The 16,108-nt window shown below is 45.9% G+C and overlaps 1 protein-coding gene across 1 annotated transcript in view; it reads left to right on the forward strand.

The window, feature by feature from the left end:
* Positions 1–16,108, forward strand: part of LOC123758475 (serine-rich adhesin for platelets) — a 36,922-nt gene that overhangs the window by 11,106 nt on the left and 9,708 nt on the right. The window contains exons 3-5 of the mRNA XM_069323019.1: positions 851–943; positions 8,170–12,007; positions 14,634–15,269. Of these exons, the coding sequence (XP_069179120.1) occupies positions 851–943; positions 8,170–12,007; positions 14,634–15,269 (4,567 nt within the window). The remainder of the gene's footprint in view (positions 1–850; positions 944–8,169; positions 12,008–14,633; positions 15,270–16,108) is intronic.

Here is a 16,108-nt window from a genome sequence, read left to right on the forward strand (position 1 = left end):
TACGTCACTCACAAGGCGGCGAGGTGGCTCCTCCACCACAAGTTGACCTCACGTTAAAATAACAACACGAAATACTACTGTTGATTTTAATTATTTACTGAACCTCGTCAATGGTGCTTTTGGAAGGTTAATGGTTAGTTAAAGGGGGCGAGGGGGGCGGTGCTTGGGGGGGGGGAGACAGTCTGATCATTTCAAACATAACCGCAACCCGTTCTCGCACTTTCTTACAGTCAATATTGACTTATTTAATACGTGCATATGTGACATATTAAACATACTAGTTTACCTTGAAAAGCTTCATAGAAAACACCGACCTTACCTAACCTTCTTAGTATGTTAAGATAAGCATCTTATTGCTTCGTAATTACAATTATTACTTAACCTATTATAGGTATGGGTTAAATAATTGTAATTACGAAGCAATAAGATGCTTATCTTAACATACTAAGAAGGTTAGGTAAGGTCGGTGTTTTCTATGAAGCTTTTCAAGGTAAACTAGTATGTTTAGTATGTCACATATGCACGTATTTAATAAGTCAATATTGACTATACGAAAGTGCGAGAACGGGTTGATAAACAAGACTGTGTTCCTACTATCTGACCTCATACTGTGCTCATCTCCACCTTGCCTGACCCGCTCCCACAACTGAACAATGTCCTCTACACCGTTCTCAGTAATGTGATCTACTTTGTTCATTATTGAACACAGTTTACAACACAGTTTACAACACAGTTTACAACACAGTTTACAACACAGTTTACAAGTGTTCAGTTGGAACCTTCTATAATTCTCACCTTACCGATGATATCATTTGTATTTTGTTTGTTCTTACCTCTTGTTTGATTACAGGTGAGGAGAGAGTACCCAAGGTCAGAGGTGAAAGGTCACCCCCCCTCTACACCCCACGACCCCCCTCCTCTACTGGACCTTGACGCTCTACAGGTGAGGCACAACCTCTTAACTATCATTTAACTGTGTACTAAATGAATGTGTACTTTACGGGGTCGCCATAGCCCGTGCTACATGGACACTTCGTTCTGAGTAGTTAAATCTAAAACAACAACAAATGTGCATTTCATACAACATACATTATACACCTCCTACAAACGCTCAATCACTTGGCCTAGACGGTACAGAGACGGTCTCCCTTCAAGCAGGTCGGCGTTCAATCCCCGACCGTCCATCAAGTGGTTGGGCACCATTCCTTTCCCCCGTCCCATCCCAAGTCCTTATCCTGACCCCTTCCCAGTGCTATATAGCCGTAATGACTTGGCTCTTTCCCCCTGATAATTCCCTTCACCTACAAGGATAACTTTTCAACTTCCTTCTGAAGGAACATGAGAGAAAGTTCATGCTACAATTATTGCTATAATTCTTTCAGTTATATTCACTAAACTATACTTCAAGAACGACCGCTTTTAGAATACATGAATATATTCTCATAATCTTGAATCATTGAGGATTCGAACTCGGACCTGGAAAGTCCGAGAGTGACACTCGAGCAAGTCAAGTTGCTCACCGTGAGACAGGGACTCAGAAAGGTGTTAATTACTCCTCTATCTTCTTGAGGTTATCTTGAGATGATTTCGGGGCTTTAGTGTCCCCGCGGCCCGGTCCTCGAATAGGCCTCCTCCCCAGGAAGCAGCCCGTGACAGCTGACTAACACCCAGGTACCTATTTTACTGCTAGGTAACAGGAGCATCAGGGTGAAAGAAACTCAGCCCATTGTCTCTCGCCGCGCCCGGGATCGAACCCGGGACCACAGGATCACGCGTCCAGTGTTCTGTCACGCTCAGTCACCGGCTTCGAAGTGAAAGAAACATTTTGCCCATTTGTCTCCGCCTCCACCGGGGATCGAACCCGGAACCTCAGGACTACGAATCCGAAGCGCTGGCCACTCAGCTGTCAGGCCCCCATGTTGACCACGTGATTGATAAATGGCGGGTCCAAGCCCTAGAGTTTTTTATTACTTTCCTCCACCTTGGTTTATATAATTACAGAGGAAGGACTCGCTGCCGGACGCTGGGTCAAGCCCCAGGGCGACCCGGGCACCACCGGATACCCATCCAATGTGTACACGCGCACGCACGCACACCAGTTGATTGGCGTTGGAGAGGTGTGGCCAAAGAGCCGAAGCTCAACCCCCGCCTGCACAATTATGTGAGGAGGGAGAGAGAGAGAGAGAGAGAGAGAGAGAGAGAGAGAGAGAGAGAGAGGAGAGAGAGAGAGAGAGAGAGAGAGAGAGAGAGAGAGAGAGAGACAGAGAGAGACAGAGGGAGAGAGAGAGAGAGCAGCGCCCCGGCCACTCTCCCCATAACCCAAGCTTCCCAACAAAGGTCACGGAACGGTAATTACGCCCGGATGGAAAGGAAATGGTGGGAGGGAGAGAGAGGGAGGGAGACAGCGGATAAAAAGATAATTGTGGAGGGAGGAAGAAGCACCTTGGGACGTCCTTGGTCTATCCCGACTCTCTCAACCCCTCAGGCGGTGACGTAGAAAGGTAGGGAGAGGGAGGGAGGGATAAGAGGGAGGGAGGGAGGGATAAGAGGGAGGGCGACTGGAGAAACGGAGGAAGTAAGGAACACCTTCAGACGTCCTTGATGTATCCTGACACTCCCAAGCCTTGAGGTGCTGAGAAAGGGAGAGGGAGAGAGGGAGGGAGGGGAGAGGGGAAACACCTTCCTACGTCCTTGGATTGTCCCCACCCTCCCATACTTTCAGAGAGAGAGAGAGAGAGAGAGAGAGAGAGAGAGAGAGAGAGAGAGAGAGAGAGAGAGAGAGAGAGAGAGAGAGAGAGAGAGAGAGAGAGGGGAAGGTGAGAGGAGAGAGAGAGAGAGGGGAAGGTGAGAGGGAAGAGGAGGGGAGGGGGTGAGAGACGGAAGGACCTGACTGAGGACGCGGACTAATGAACTAACAGCGTCGTTGACGTCCAGGATTCCTGCGTGTTCATGTGAGAGGTGAACAGTTCTCTCTGATGAACCCCGGCGTCTCCCGGGGCGCCGCCACAAGCATGGGGAGGGTAGGTAGAGGGAGGGGTGAGGGGAGAGAGAGAGGGAGGGGCGAGAGAGAGGGAGGGGCGAGGGGAGAGAGAGGTAAGGGGGGGGGAGGGATTAGACGGTAGGCAAGAAGTGACTTTAATGAGTTAACGTGAAAATGAGTTTTCTTTGTTGTCATGTCTCCCAGACAGCTCTCACTCATCTCTCATTCCTTTCCGCTAGCTGGGAAGGGTGGAGGGGGCCCTGAGAGAGAGAGAGAGAGAGAGAGAGAAGAGAGAGAGAGAGAGAGAGAGAGAGAGAGAGAGAGAGAGAGAGAGAGAGGAGAGAGAGAAGACAGACAGACAGACAGACAGACAGACAGACAGACAGACAGACAGACAGACAGACAGACAGACAGACAGACAGACAGAGCTCCATCACCCATCAACATCACCTTCACTATTCCCTCAATAATCATAATTAATATATTGCAAACATCCAATTCAAAACTATTTTCCAACTCAATATATCAAAGCTGTGAAATTGCCAAAGAGAACAATTAATATTAGTAATAAAAATGCACCAATCATAAAAAAATATATATAAGTTATAACGAAAATAATTATAAATTTAATGGTCATTCAACTGAGTGAAGACATTTTGAAATTCGTTATTAATTTGTAATGTTTCCACGTCGGTTAATTGACGACAATTTAACCGTATTATGTAAATCTTTGACATAAAACTTAGAGATCTATAAACTGTTATATTACTGATAACATTGTGATCAGTGATATCACCAGATAACACTGTCTTCAGTAGATAATGAAATCACATTAATGTCCATGTAAGAGCCAGAGTTAAATTAGGCCTAAGATACCCTATTTGCGACATAGACAGATTCTTTGGTTTTCCATTTTTAGTATTATAATTTGGGCTGACTTTATAGTGTAAAAGTTAACTATTTGGCCCAATAGTCTTTGTACATGTGAGCACATCGTAGTAATATACTAATAGTACTATAAGTACTAGTATTAGAGTACTATAAGTACTATAGTACTATATACGCTACTATATAACTAGTACTATAAGTACTATTATTATTATGGGAGGAGCTGGAGTATTGCAGCACCGGCATGGAATCCGCACTTTGTGAAGCATAAAACTACAATGGAACAGTTAGAAAGGTTTAGAACAAGACTAGTGACAGAGGTGAGAGGCTGAGCTACGAAGACAGGTTAAGGGAAAGAAGACACCAGCGGGGACATGATCGCAATATAAAGACTACTGAGGGGGGTGAAGAGGACAGCTTTTCAATTCCACATCTTTCCATTAGTTACCTCTCTCTCTCTCTTGCCCCATTTACAGGGATTGCCTCTCCTTGTTTACCTTCTCCTAGCCTTTATTTCAGGTCCTTGCCAGCCTTCTCTATTCCTGTGGCTAGTCCTCAACTCTCTATCCAGAAGGTTAATACTTCCTGTCTGCAGACATGTTGGTAGAAGTGCTGAGAAGCGTAGGTTATTGGCGCCCCCTGGCGTGACCCCTGAGGTCATGTTCTCCTCCCCTGATGGCTCCCCCCATTCCCCTGTACACCCCCTTACACCCCCCAACCCCCCCCACACACCCTCCCCTACACCCCGTCCCCCTACACGCCTGTCTGGTGACGGGTCCGTCAACAAAGGACGGAAGTTGTCCTCAAGTGTGGCAGTGTGGCCACCTGGTGGCAGGGTGGGAAGGTGTGGCCGGGGCCGCCACCCACACCACGGCTCTACGGACGGTGATTATATTATAACTACAATGTGGTTTACCAACACAAGATTACGGAAGATGTATAGAGCACTCCGGTTAAAGTACTCACGAGGGGGCCGGTTACAGTGAACGGCGGGCGGGGGGCGTTGTTTGACCGGGTGGTGGAGGGCGCCTTCACGACACGGGCTGCTCTCAGGGGGCGGGTGTGAAGCTCACCCGGATCTTGGGGTCAAACTGTGGTGTTAACGAGGCTCTGGGTCATCCCACGGGGTCATGAGACCCTCGAGGAGCGGGGGGGGGGGGAGGGGGGAGGAAGAGGAGGGGGGAGGAAGAGGAGAGGGGAGAAGAGGAGAGAGAAGAGGGGAGAGTAGCGGACATAGCGTGTGGGAAGAGAGGACCCAGCTGTCTCACTACACTTGGTGGTCTCCGTGCTCTCATAATAACGTGTATAGGGTCATGGCTTGGGGCGTCAGGGTTGTGGGGGAGAGGTACACAGGTACACTGTGGTACACAGGTACACTGTGGTACACAGGTACACAGGTACACTGTGGTACACAGGTACACTGTGGTACACGGGTAAACTGTGGTACACGGGTACACTGTGGTACACGGGTAAACTGTGGTACACGGGTACACTGTGGTACACGGGTACACTGTGGTACACACCACCGTTTCTCAACCTTTACCCTTGTCAAACCCTTGAAATAATTTTCATCTTCAATAGAACTCCTACATAAAAATTTATATATGTATTATATAATAATTTATATATATATATATATTATATATATATATATATATATATATATATATATATAATATATATATATATATATATATATATATAATTATTAATGTCAAATACCCTGCATATATTTATTAATAATAAAACATTAACCAACTCTCTAAACACAAAGTAAACATTGACAATGTTGAAAAAAAAATCATGCGATAAATGAAGGCAATGTGAACAAATATGTGGACCAAGACAATGTTATTATGTGAAGCCAATGTAGACCAAACTGCCTTCTCTAATGTGTAACTTGACCTGGTCTTTTGGTACACAAATACTTAATTCCGGGTCTAACTTTAGATAAACACATGGATTTCTGTTTCAACTGAAACAGGTGAGGCAGAGACGAGACATGACAGAGACGTATGAAATACTTAGGGGGATTGTCTGTGGGGGAAATAGTAAATGGATGGCAACAGAACAAGAGAGGATGGATGGAACTGTGGGAGATAGACGAGCCAGAGAGATGTTGAGAAGTTTAGACGTATTGGTATTAGGAAAATGGAAAGCACTGATGAACAGGTTATAGAAGCGAAGTCCATTTATAATTTCATAAGTAGATACAATAAACAGGTGAAGAGTCATTGCTTTAGACAACCGACGGCTATGAAGGTGGGGTCCAAGAACTAAAGGTCGATCCTGCAAGTATAAACTTATGAGTGCACACACCTACACACATACTAACGTCTCACACAGTAAAAGTATTTGAGAGAGTGATCAGGAGTCAGGTCACTAGTTACATGGAGACCAATGACCTCCTGAACCCAGGCTAACATGGATTTAGAGCAGGAAGATCATGCCTCTCACCGCTACTTTACCACTACGACAAGATTACAGAGGCATTACAAGAAAAACAAAATGCAGATATGGTATACACGGACTTTTGCAAAGGCATTCGATAAATGTGACCACGGAGTGACAGTACACAAAATGAGGTTAATGGGAATAACTGATAAAGTAGGACGCTGGATACTCAGTTTTCTGTTGAACAGAACACAAAGAGTAACAGTCAACCTTATCAAATCGAGTTCAAGCGCAGTTAAAAGCTCTGTACCTCAGGGTATAGTCCTTGCACCACTGCTGTTCCTTATTTTCATATCAGATATAGACTCGAATACAAGTCACAGCTTCGTATCATCCTTTGCAGATGACACAAAAATCAGCATGAAAATTACCTCTGTTTAAGACATTGAAAAACTACAAGCAGATATTAATAAAGTTTTCGACTGACCAGCAGACAATAACATGATGTTTAACAGTGATAAATTCCAGGTACTCAGATACGGTAAAAATGAGGACCTTGAACATAATACAGGGTACAAAACACAATCAAATCTGCCCATAGTAGGAAAACAGCATGTAAAGGATTTGGGAATAATGATGTCTGATGATCTAACGTTTAGGGAGCATAACCAAGCAAGTATTGCGTCAGCCAGAAAAATGATCGGATGGATTACGAGAACTTTCAAATCCAGAGATCCCATCACAATGGTTGTACTCTTCAAGTCACTTGTGTTGTCCCGTCTTGAGTACTGTTTAGTACTCGCTTCCCCCTTCAGAGCAGGAGAGATTGCTGAAATAGAGGGAATACAGAGAACATATACGGCACGCATAGACGAGATAAAACACCTAAATTATTGGGATCGTCTCAAAGCTCTCCAAATGTGCTCACTAGAAATAAGACGAGAGAGATACCAAATAATATACACGTGGAAGATACTGGAGGGACAGGTCCCAAATCTACACAGTAAAATAACAACGTACTGGATGTGAACGATATGGAAGAAAATGCAGAATAGAACCAGTGAAGAGCAGAGGTGCCATAGGCACAATTAGAGAACACTGTATAAACATCAGAGGTCCGCGGTTGTTCAACATCCTCAGAAGTGCCGGACCAACCGGGCTGTGGTGGCCGGGCTTGGGGAGTAGAACTCCCAGAACCCCATCAAGCAGGTATACGCATGTAGACCTATTGTTCAAATATTTTTAGATTTCTTTTTATTACGGTAATAAGAAATATATACACCCATCAGTAAAAACAGATTGAACAAAAGACAGTTACAAACATTCTGACTACTGATGTAAGCGATCTCGATCTTTGTTGACACATGACGTCACAGTTCTGAGGACGCCTACACGAACGTCTTGACTGCGTTCGTGGGCGAGATCCGGGTAGCCCGCCCAAGAGACTGTAGGTCACTTGTGTTCCGGCGCTCTCCCTCACACAATCTCAGCTCAGCGCGCTGTGTGATCTTCGTACATCTCTGAATTTTATTTGTGTCATTTTCACAATAGATGCTACAGTCATCTGTTTACGGTGACCAAAGGTATGTCCTTTCGTGTGTAATAGGATATACAAGAGCTTGTATATCCTATTACATATCTTGTATATCCTTGTATATTTTGCTTATTATTAAGCTTGTATTTCACCGTGTCTTACCTGCATCTTCCATGTATTTTATCTTTAACGTTCCTGTATATTTTTGATGATTTTTTTATGGAGAGTTTGAGTTTTTAATCCTGCTTTCCCGTATTATATGTAACCAATTATACGTTTACCAATTAGCCACTTTTGTCCTACCTGTGTCTTTACTTGTGTGCCAAGCAGTAGCTTGTAGGGTGCTTGTGTCTCAAGTGTGGCATCCCAACAGGTGGCACTGTCGAGGTTGGACCACGCGCCTCAGAAGGGGAAGGCGTTCATTGGCCGCAGCGGCGCCCTCAGCCACCGACGGCCTCCGTCCAGAAGCTCCCGTGGTTCCAGGCGATCCTCTGCAGACAGTCTTCACTTGGTAGTTGACCAGCAGGGTCTCGAGGCCGACCTGGTCATCCCGAGGGTGGTCAACGTCGAGGTGCAACTTGAGAGTGATGGTCACAAGGATTGTCAGCGAGAGAAGCGCTTAAACTGTGAGAACATAGCAAGGAACTTGAGGGTATACAGTCAGAGCTTCAGAGAAGAGTTGACAGATACTCTGAAGGCAAATCACACACAACATACAAATAAAGAAGAAAAGAAAAAGTCAAGTGGTCTAGATGCAAAGCACGAGATAAGGAGGAAACTCTTTGAGAATCGCTACAGGAGATCTGGCACCTCTGTAGGGGGATCAAACCCATTGTTGAACAACTCTTCATCAGAGGCAGAAGAGTCATTTAGAAGGATTAAGGAGGAAGTTGCTCGTCTTGCAGCAAAGAGGAGGTCCTCAAGCGATATTAGTGACTCTAGAACTTCCAGTGATTACTCTTACTCATACAACTCTGCGCAAGAGGACCAGAAAAACGATGCGAGACAGTGGAGTGAGGAGAGGGACTCGGTGTTTGATTCCGCAAGTGTTGCATTAGAGAAAAGCCCAGAGGAGAACAGGTCATCCTCGGAGGCAGAAGTAGTGATCAGTGACCGTGAGAGCATCGCAGACTCTGGCCTGGTGAACAGACGAACTGTCATCACTATCAATGGGAAGAAGAGTAAATCTGCCTCTTGTCTTACCCAAGGGAACTCGACGCCTCTCTGGATCAGAGACCTACAGACAAGACGATCTCTGAGAGAAACGGAACCAACCCAATCCAGGTTAGTCCCTGTTCAGATAGATACAGAGTTTGAAGGGGGCATAAATGTGTGTATTGTGAGCCAGGCAGAACAAAACCGCAAGGACAGTACGTCGCGTATGTATGTCCGCCAAAGCGATTCAGAAAACAGACCTTCGAGAGCAAGTGCCTTTAACGTCAGAAGAACTATAGAGAAGCGCCAAATTCAACAAGAGAGACGTGAAAGAAGAGCTCTTAGGGAGAAAGTAAGAGAGCAGCTGAGGAGCCTTTCTGAAAGCCGTGAACGTCGAGATTCCTCAGGCTCACATGGATCCTCTGTTCACCTCAGTCAAAATTCGGTGCGGTCGAAGTCTATGAGTTCTCTAGATCAAGATCAGGACGATTTTAGAAGCGAATCTCCCTTGTTCAAGGTCCAGTCTAGCCCGACGTTGGAAAAAGAAAAAGAGGAAGTAAGAAGTTACCTGTTCGGAGGGTCCAACCTCACTGAGAGTGAAGATTGTTGCCCTGGTATGTCCCCAGCCTGCCGGGGCGAGACTCAACTGATCAGGAGTAACGCTGCGGAATGCGATAAGCTTCACCAGGTTCAGGAGAAGCACAAGACTTACTACATTGAGCGACCTGAAACTTGGCAGTGGACACAATCGTGGGACTCACTCAAGACAGACCAAGAGGACATTAATGAAAGTAACTGTCGGAAAGTTAGTAAGTCAGTTGATTCAGTTAAGGCACCATCTGATATCAGTAGTCGACACTCGGGTCAATCAAGCATCTTCGAGCAAGATTCATCAAACACATCTTGGCAGGAGTACAAGTGTCGCCATACAAAACAAGGGACACGGCTCTTATCTTCAGTGCTAAATAATCATCCTGACAGCCTTGAGAGTACAAAGTCGTGCCCTCCAGACGCGTTGACACCTGGTCTTACCACAGCCACTGAGAGGGACACATTGCCACTTGTGCCGGAGCAGCTTTCCTCCAGCACACAACCAATCCCACCTCCGCGGAGGAATAGGTTAAGTCTGTCAGCTGGACAAATCACACTGGAGGAGGAGGACAAGCCCAACTGGATCCGACTGGCAAAGGAACGACGGAGTCTACGGACAGCTCGTCAAGTGGACCAGCTGTCTGATAGAGCCTCGACCGCCAGTAAGGAACCAGAGTGGGTCGCCAGGGCTCGTAAGAAGCTTGAGTTATTAAATGTGACCCTCACAAGCACGACTGATTTTAACTGTGATAGTTCCTGTGTCACAGAATCTTCTTCAGCGTGGAGTCGAGGTGGCTTAGATGCTCTTGATGATCTAAGAGAGGAAGCATCTCGCATTGGGGAAGAGCTGGCCGAGGAAGCAATTGCCAGAGTTAACGAGGACTTGGGGCTTCACAAAGATTCAAGCAGGATGTTAGAGCATAATACAGAACGCTCACGGGAGCCCTCTGCTGAGAGGCCCAGAGTGTCTTTTGAGACTTCAAGTGAAGTCTCTGAGGGGGATTCCAACAGAAAGATGCGCATTAGAAAGCCTCAGAAAGACGAAGTTCGCTTTGGTGATCTAAAACATGACTGGGGTGGTGCACAAACCAAAGCTTCTAAGATCAGTAATGGTAAACAAAAAGAAATGCGCTTTGGTGAGATCCAGGTGAAGGAAACATTGCCCGATCCTTCCGAGAAGACAAAGGAAATGAGGTTTGGTGATTACGTTACGACTACATCATCCCAGAAAGCTCAAAATAACCCTAGTTCCCCAAATGGCAGCCGTCCTGTGATGCGATTTGGGGACACCCCGCTCAATCTCTTCCCCATGTCTGAACCCAAAGGCCCAAAGAGTAGCTCAAAGTTTGAGTCAATAGCTGGCCCAGACCCGACCAAGATGACGGCAGAGCAACTGAACCAAAACGTTGAGGAATACGACTTCCCGATTCCAACAGGGAAAGAAGATGCTTCCGAGCTGATGAGGTTCCTCGAGGAGAGTCTGAAGAGAACAGAACTTGTCCCAGAAGTTGTCAGCTTGGAAGACCACCGTCCAAAGCCGAAGAGCATCCTGAAGAGGCGGTCTGTGGAGAACGTCCTACACGAGCTCAAGAAGGAGGAGAGGAGCGAAGGGCTCCAAAAGGTAGAGCACCGGAAGAGCGCGTCCTTTGACTGGGACTCCGTAGGTAAGGGAGCTGATGCAGGCTTGGACATTGGTCACATCAGAAATACTGGACACAGACTGAGCAGGGAACACCCTAAGCCACACACAGACATGCCCCATGTAGTCAAACCACAGCCACAACACTTCCATAGTCAACACACAACACCCACCACCACAGCCACCACCGCGACTAACGGCAGCAGCTTCTTTAATGTCAAACTACGGCATGTGTCTTCTAACAAACGTGATCTAGCAGTAACTAATGATATGCTTCGCTTCCACTCAGAACACTCACTACACAGACGGCCGCAAGGCTCGCACTTCAACACAGAGAGACACAGTGGGGACTTTACCTCTCTCAACACCTTCACTAGCACCCGCGAGATCCGTCTGCAGCAGCCTCGAAGGATCTCCACCGGAGGTGACAGCCACGGGTCATCCTCAGCGTCAAGCCAGGAGTCCCTCTCGGACTCTCTGGGAAACCTGGGCAACACAGAGGGAGACAGAGCCATTAGTGAGGTTCTGGATGACCTACATCACTGCTGTGAGAACAAGATGACTTTGAGGAAGCTGAGCACGACAGGAGCTTCAAGAGAGGACGAAGGCGACTACAGCAATAACAGAGGCAACAACACAACAGACAAGAATGATGAGAATCGACATGAGTTTGTTCCCAGATCAACGACGACGGTCACCACTTCCAACAGCAGGAAGTCAGCGACGGTGGGCAGCAAGAGTGTGAGGGAACTGCTACAGAGGGTCCAAGAACCTTCATCAACATCTTGGGGCACCTGTAGGAGTGGACGCGGCTTGACTACCTCAGGTAAGACATCTCACCCTCACCAGTCATCACATTAACAGGCCACAAGTCATTTGTAGGCCAGTATTCAGCAAACATTTTAGTCTCTTTCTACTTTGTTTGGATGGCAGTGTGTCGAATGATCAAGACAGAAACTATTATATATATATATATATATATATATTATATATATATATATATATATATATATATATATATTATATATATATATATATATATATATATATATATAATATATATATTGTCGTCTTCGTTGGGTGTGTGCAGTCTTTTGCTGCTTTTGTTTAGCTAATGTACAATATACAGTCCAATATTGACATACTGAAAGAGAGAAAGAGAAAGAGAGAGAGAGAGAGAGAGAGAGAGAGAGAGAGAGAGAGAGAGAGAGAGAGAGAGAGAGAGAGAGAGAGAGAGAACGCAGGTGAGAGAAAGATAAAGATACGAATATAAACTATGTACATTAAGTATTTAATCCTCAATGCCTTCTTGTATGCTACAATAACAGTAGACACTTGCTAATTGCCTATACAAAGCTAAACTTTCCCGCCGCTAATAACTTGAGAACAGAGCTGTACTCTGCTTACAGTCGGCTTACTGTCAGAACATATTGGTAGGCATTATTGTGTCATATGTTTCTTTCCCAATACTGTTATGACATGTTAATAAGCTGTTGATATCTTGCTTGATGTAGAGGTTGACTACTGTATTGGTGCAGCTGTAGAGGTTGATTACTGTATTGGTGCAGCTGTAGAGGGTGACTACTGTATTGGTGCAGCTGTAGAGGTTGATTACTGTATTGGTGCATCTGTAGAGGTTGACTACTGTATTGGTGCATCTGTAGAGGTTGATTACTGTATTGGTGCAGCTGTAGAGGTTGACTACTGTATTGGTGCAGCTGTAGAGGTTGACTACTGTATTGGTGCAGCTGTAGAGGTTGACTACTGTATTGGTGCAGCTGTAGAGGTTGATTACTGTATTGGTGCAGCTGTAGAGGGTGACTATTGTATTAGTACAGCTGTAGAGGGTGACTACTGTATTGGTGCAGCTGTAGAGGGTTGACAACTGTATTGGTGCAGCTGTAGAGGGGTGACTACTGTATTGGTGCAGCTGTAGAGGTTGACTACTGTATTGGTGCAGCTGTAGAGGTTAATTACTGTATTGGTGCAGCTGTAGAGGGCGACTATTGCATTAGTGAAGCTGTATAGGATGAATTATACAAGTGTAGGAAGTGAGTTAGTGTAGCTGTGACACACATGAAGCATACACATAAATATCCCAAGTGTGTGCAGGTGTGTGCACACCTGCACACTATGAGATATAGAGCAGGGCCCCCTAGGGATGGTAATGGTATTATTGGTTCTCATATATAGCTTAGGTTTGGCTAGAAGTAGTGACCTGACCTTGTATGGAAGCTAATGTTAGTGACCTGACCTTGTATGCAAGCTAATGTTAGTGACCTGGTGTTTTGTGATTGCTAACCCTGGCTCCCTGCTCTTGTGCCCTGGCTAACCATAGTGCCCTGACCTTGTGTGTTGCAGGCCTGGCCCGCTCCTCCATGCTAACCCGCCTCACTAACCACCGCCCCAGCCCAGCTTGGCTTCACTAGGACCCAACCCGGTCACCACCTGCTGCTCCTGCTGCTACCGCTGATGGCCAACACCCAGCTGGCCACGGGGGATAGACTGATCATACTCTCTATTCTCGTTGGCACCTGGGTACTCTCTTAGACCTGGGGAAGGGGAGGATAAGGGAAGGTTAAAATGACCTATTCCTCCTTAAGCTTTCCCTTATAACATTACCCTTCTTCTGGGGTAAATGATCCACACTGCCGGTGTCACAATACTGTCAGCAGAGTCACAACACTACGGCAGACTTTAATAAGCAGAACTCTGGCTTCTCTGTTAGCATATAAGCTCTAAGTGATACTGAGAAGGACAACTATCGAACTCTTAAGAGATGTTGATATGCGCAGAGACTCTCTAGAGTTGTAATTATGAGAGCCCGGACAATATACCCATATAGCGAGTGTTGAAGTGACCTGTGGTGTGAAGCATTGCTCTCTTGTCCACAAGCCGGCTTGTTTCTTGCCAAACCGTCAACTTTGATCAAAAGAATGGCAAAATAAGAGGAGTATTATGCTTGAATAATTTGTGATATGACAGTGCCTTTAGAAATTTCATATTTGCATATATGAAGACAAAAAGTGTATATATACTAGGTGTAATCTAAGTGATTTAGCAAACAGTTGACGTTCCACAGAGTGGAAGGTGTAGTTTAGTAGTGTAGTGCAGCTCTCACCCTGGTACAGAGAGACATTGGTGTACCGTTGATGAGGAGCTGAGACCTACACCAAAGTGCTGAGAAGCCTCGTGTCTTGTGTGCATGGAAACATAATAGATGAACAATGCAGCAGGACAACCGGGAACTATTAAGTGTACACAAGGGTGCCAACATTATGCTGGGAGACCTCTGATGAGGAGTCAACTCCTGCATGTGTGTGTGTGTGAATGTGCGTGTGCTTGTGTTCTTCAACACATACAAACGTCATTGCATGCTTAGTATATAATGAAGAGAAATGTGACATCTGGTAGGAAAAACTAAAAGTTATCAAATGTGATGTTACTTACAGAGCCATCAGATGACACTATCCTGCTCGATGACTCTCTTCCTCTTGTTGTTACTGGCACTGTTGCTGCTCCCACTGCTACTGTTGCTGCTGCCACGGGTGTTGAAGTGGGTGACAACACTTTCTCCAAGACCAGGAGCTCAGCATCCCCACAACACACTTGTAGCACAGCAGTGACCCTCAACCACCACCCACCACACCATCTCTGCGACTCGCTTGCCGTATGCTCCCTCCGGAACATCCATCATCCCCAGGACCAAATAACATCCATCATCCTCCCTAACAACCGGAGTGTCATTAATCATGCCAACCTTTCTGGTGGTAATGAGAGCACCAATGGACGATGGCATGAACCCCACTCAGATGAGGAGTCGCAGAAGTTCAACTCAGGCAAAAAATCGCAGGAATTACCAAGAAAAAGTGAAGAACTAGTGAAGGAAGGAACCGAGAAAGGAAGAAGTGAGGATGAAGAAGAAGATACGACACAGGATGAAGACATTGTTACACTGGAGTCCACTCTCACCAACCCCCTCAACACCCACCGTGGTACAACACAATACCCCACACTCGCAACACACCCAGCTTACCATGCTTCTTATCTACTCTCCCCTGTAGTGGTACAGTCACTCACTCTCACAGGTACGTGAGGTACAACGGTGCCACCAGGTAGAAACACCAGTGGTACAGTTGATCATAAGTAATTGATCATGCAATTACTTATCGAAGCATAGCTAGTCATCTATAACCATAGCTGTTTAATTAAGATACAGCAAAGGTACACTCACCTTCACAGGTGAACAAGGTACCATTGGAGGTCCACTCATCAGCACAGGTGAGCAACGTATAATGGTACACTCACTATCATAGGTAAGCATTTAACAGTAGTGGTGGTACAATCATTACAGGAAAGCAAGGTACTGTAATGGTACATCGCCATCATAGGTAAGCATGGTACAGTAGTGGTACAGTCATCACAGGCAATCAAGGTACAATAGTGGGTGCACTCGCCTTCATAGGTAAGCAAGGTATAGTGGTGGTACACTCACCATCACAGGTGAGCAAGGTACAGTAGTGGTACAATCATCACAGGTGAGCAAGGTACAGTGGAGGTACACTCACTATCACAGGTGAGCAAGGTACAGTGGTGGTACACTCACCTTCACAGGTAAGCAAGGTACAGTGGAGGTACACTCACTATCACAGGTGAGCAAGGTACAGTGGTGGTACACTCACCTTCACAGGTAAGCAAGGTACAGTGGAGGTACACTCACTATCACAGGTGAGCAAGGTACAGTGGTGGTACACTCACCATCACAGGTAAGCAAGGTACAGTGGAGGTACACTCACCTTCACAGGTGAGCAAGGTACAGTGGTGGTACACTCACCTTCACAGATGAGCAAGGTACAGTGGTGGTACACTCACCTTCACAGGTGAGCAAGGTACAGTGGTGGAAATTTTAAATTATCTTTAATGGTAA

This window comes from Procambarus clarkii, chromosome 11 (assembly GCF_040958095.1).
Source record: "Procambarus clarkii isolate CNS0578487 chromosome 11, FALCON_Pclarkii_2.0, whole genome shotgun sequence".
NCBI lineage: Eukaryota > Metazoa > Arthropoda > Malacostraca > Decapoda > Cambaridae > Procambarus > Procambarus clarkii.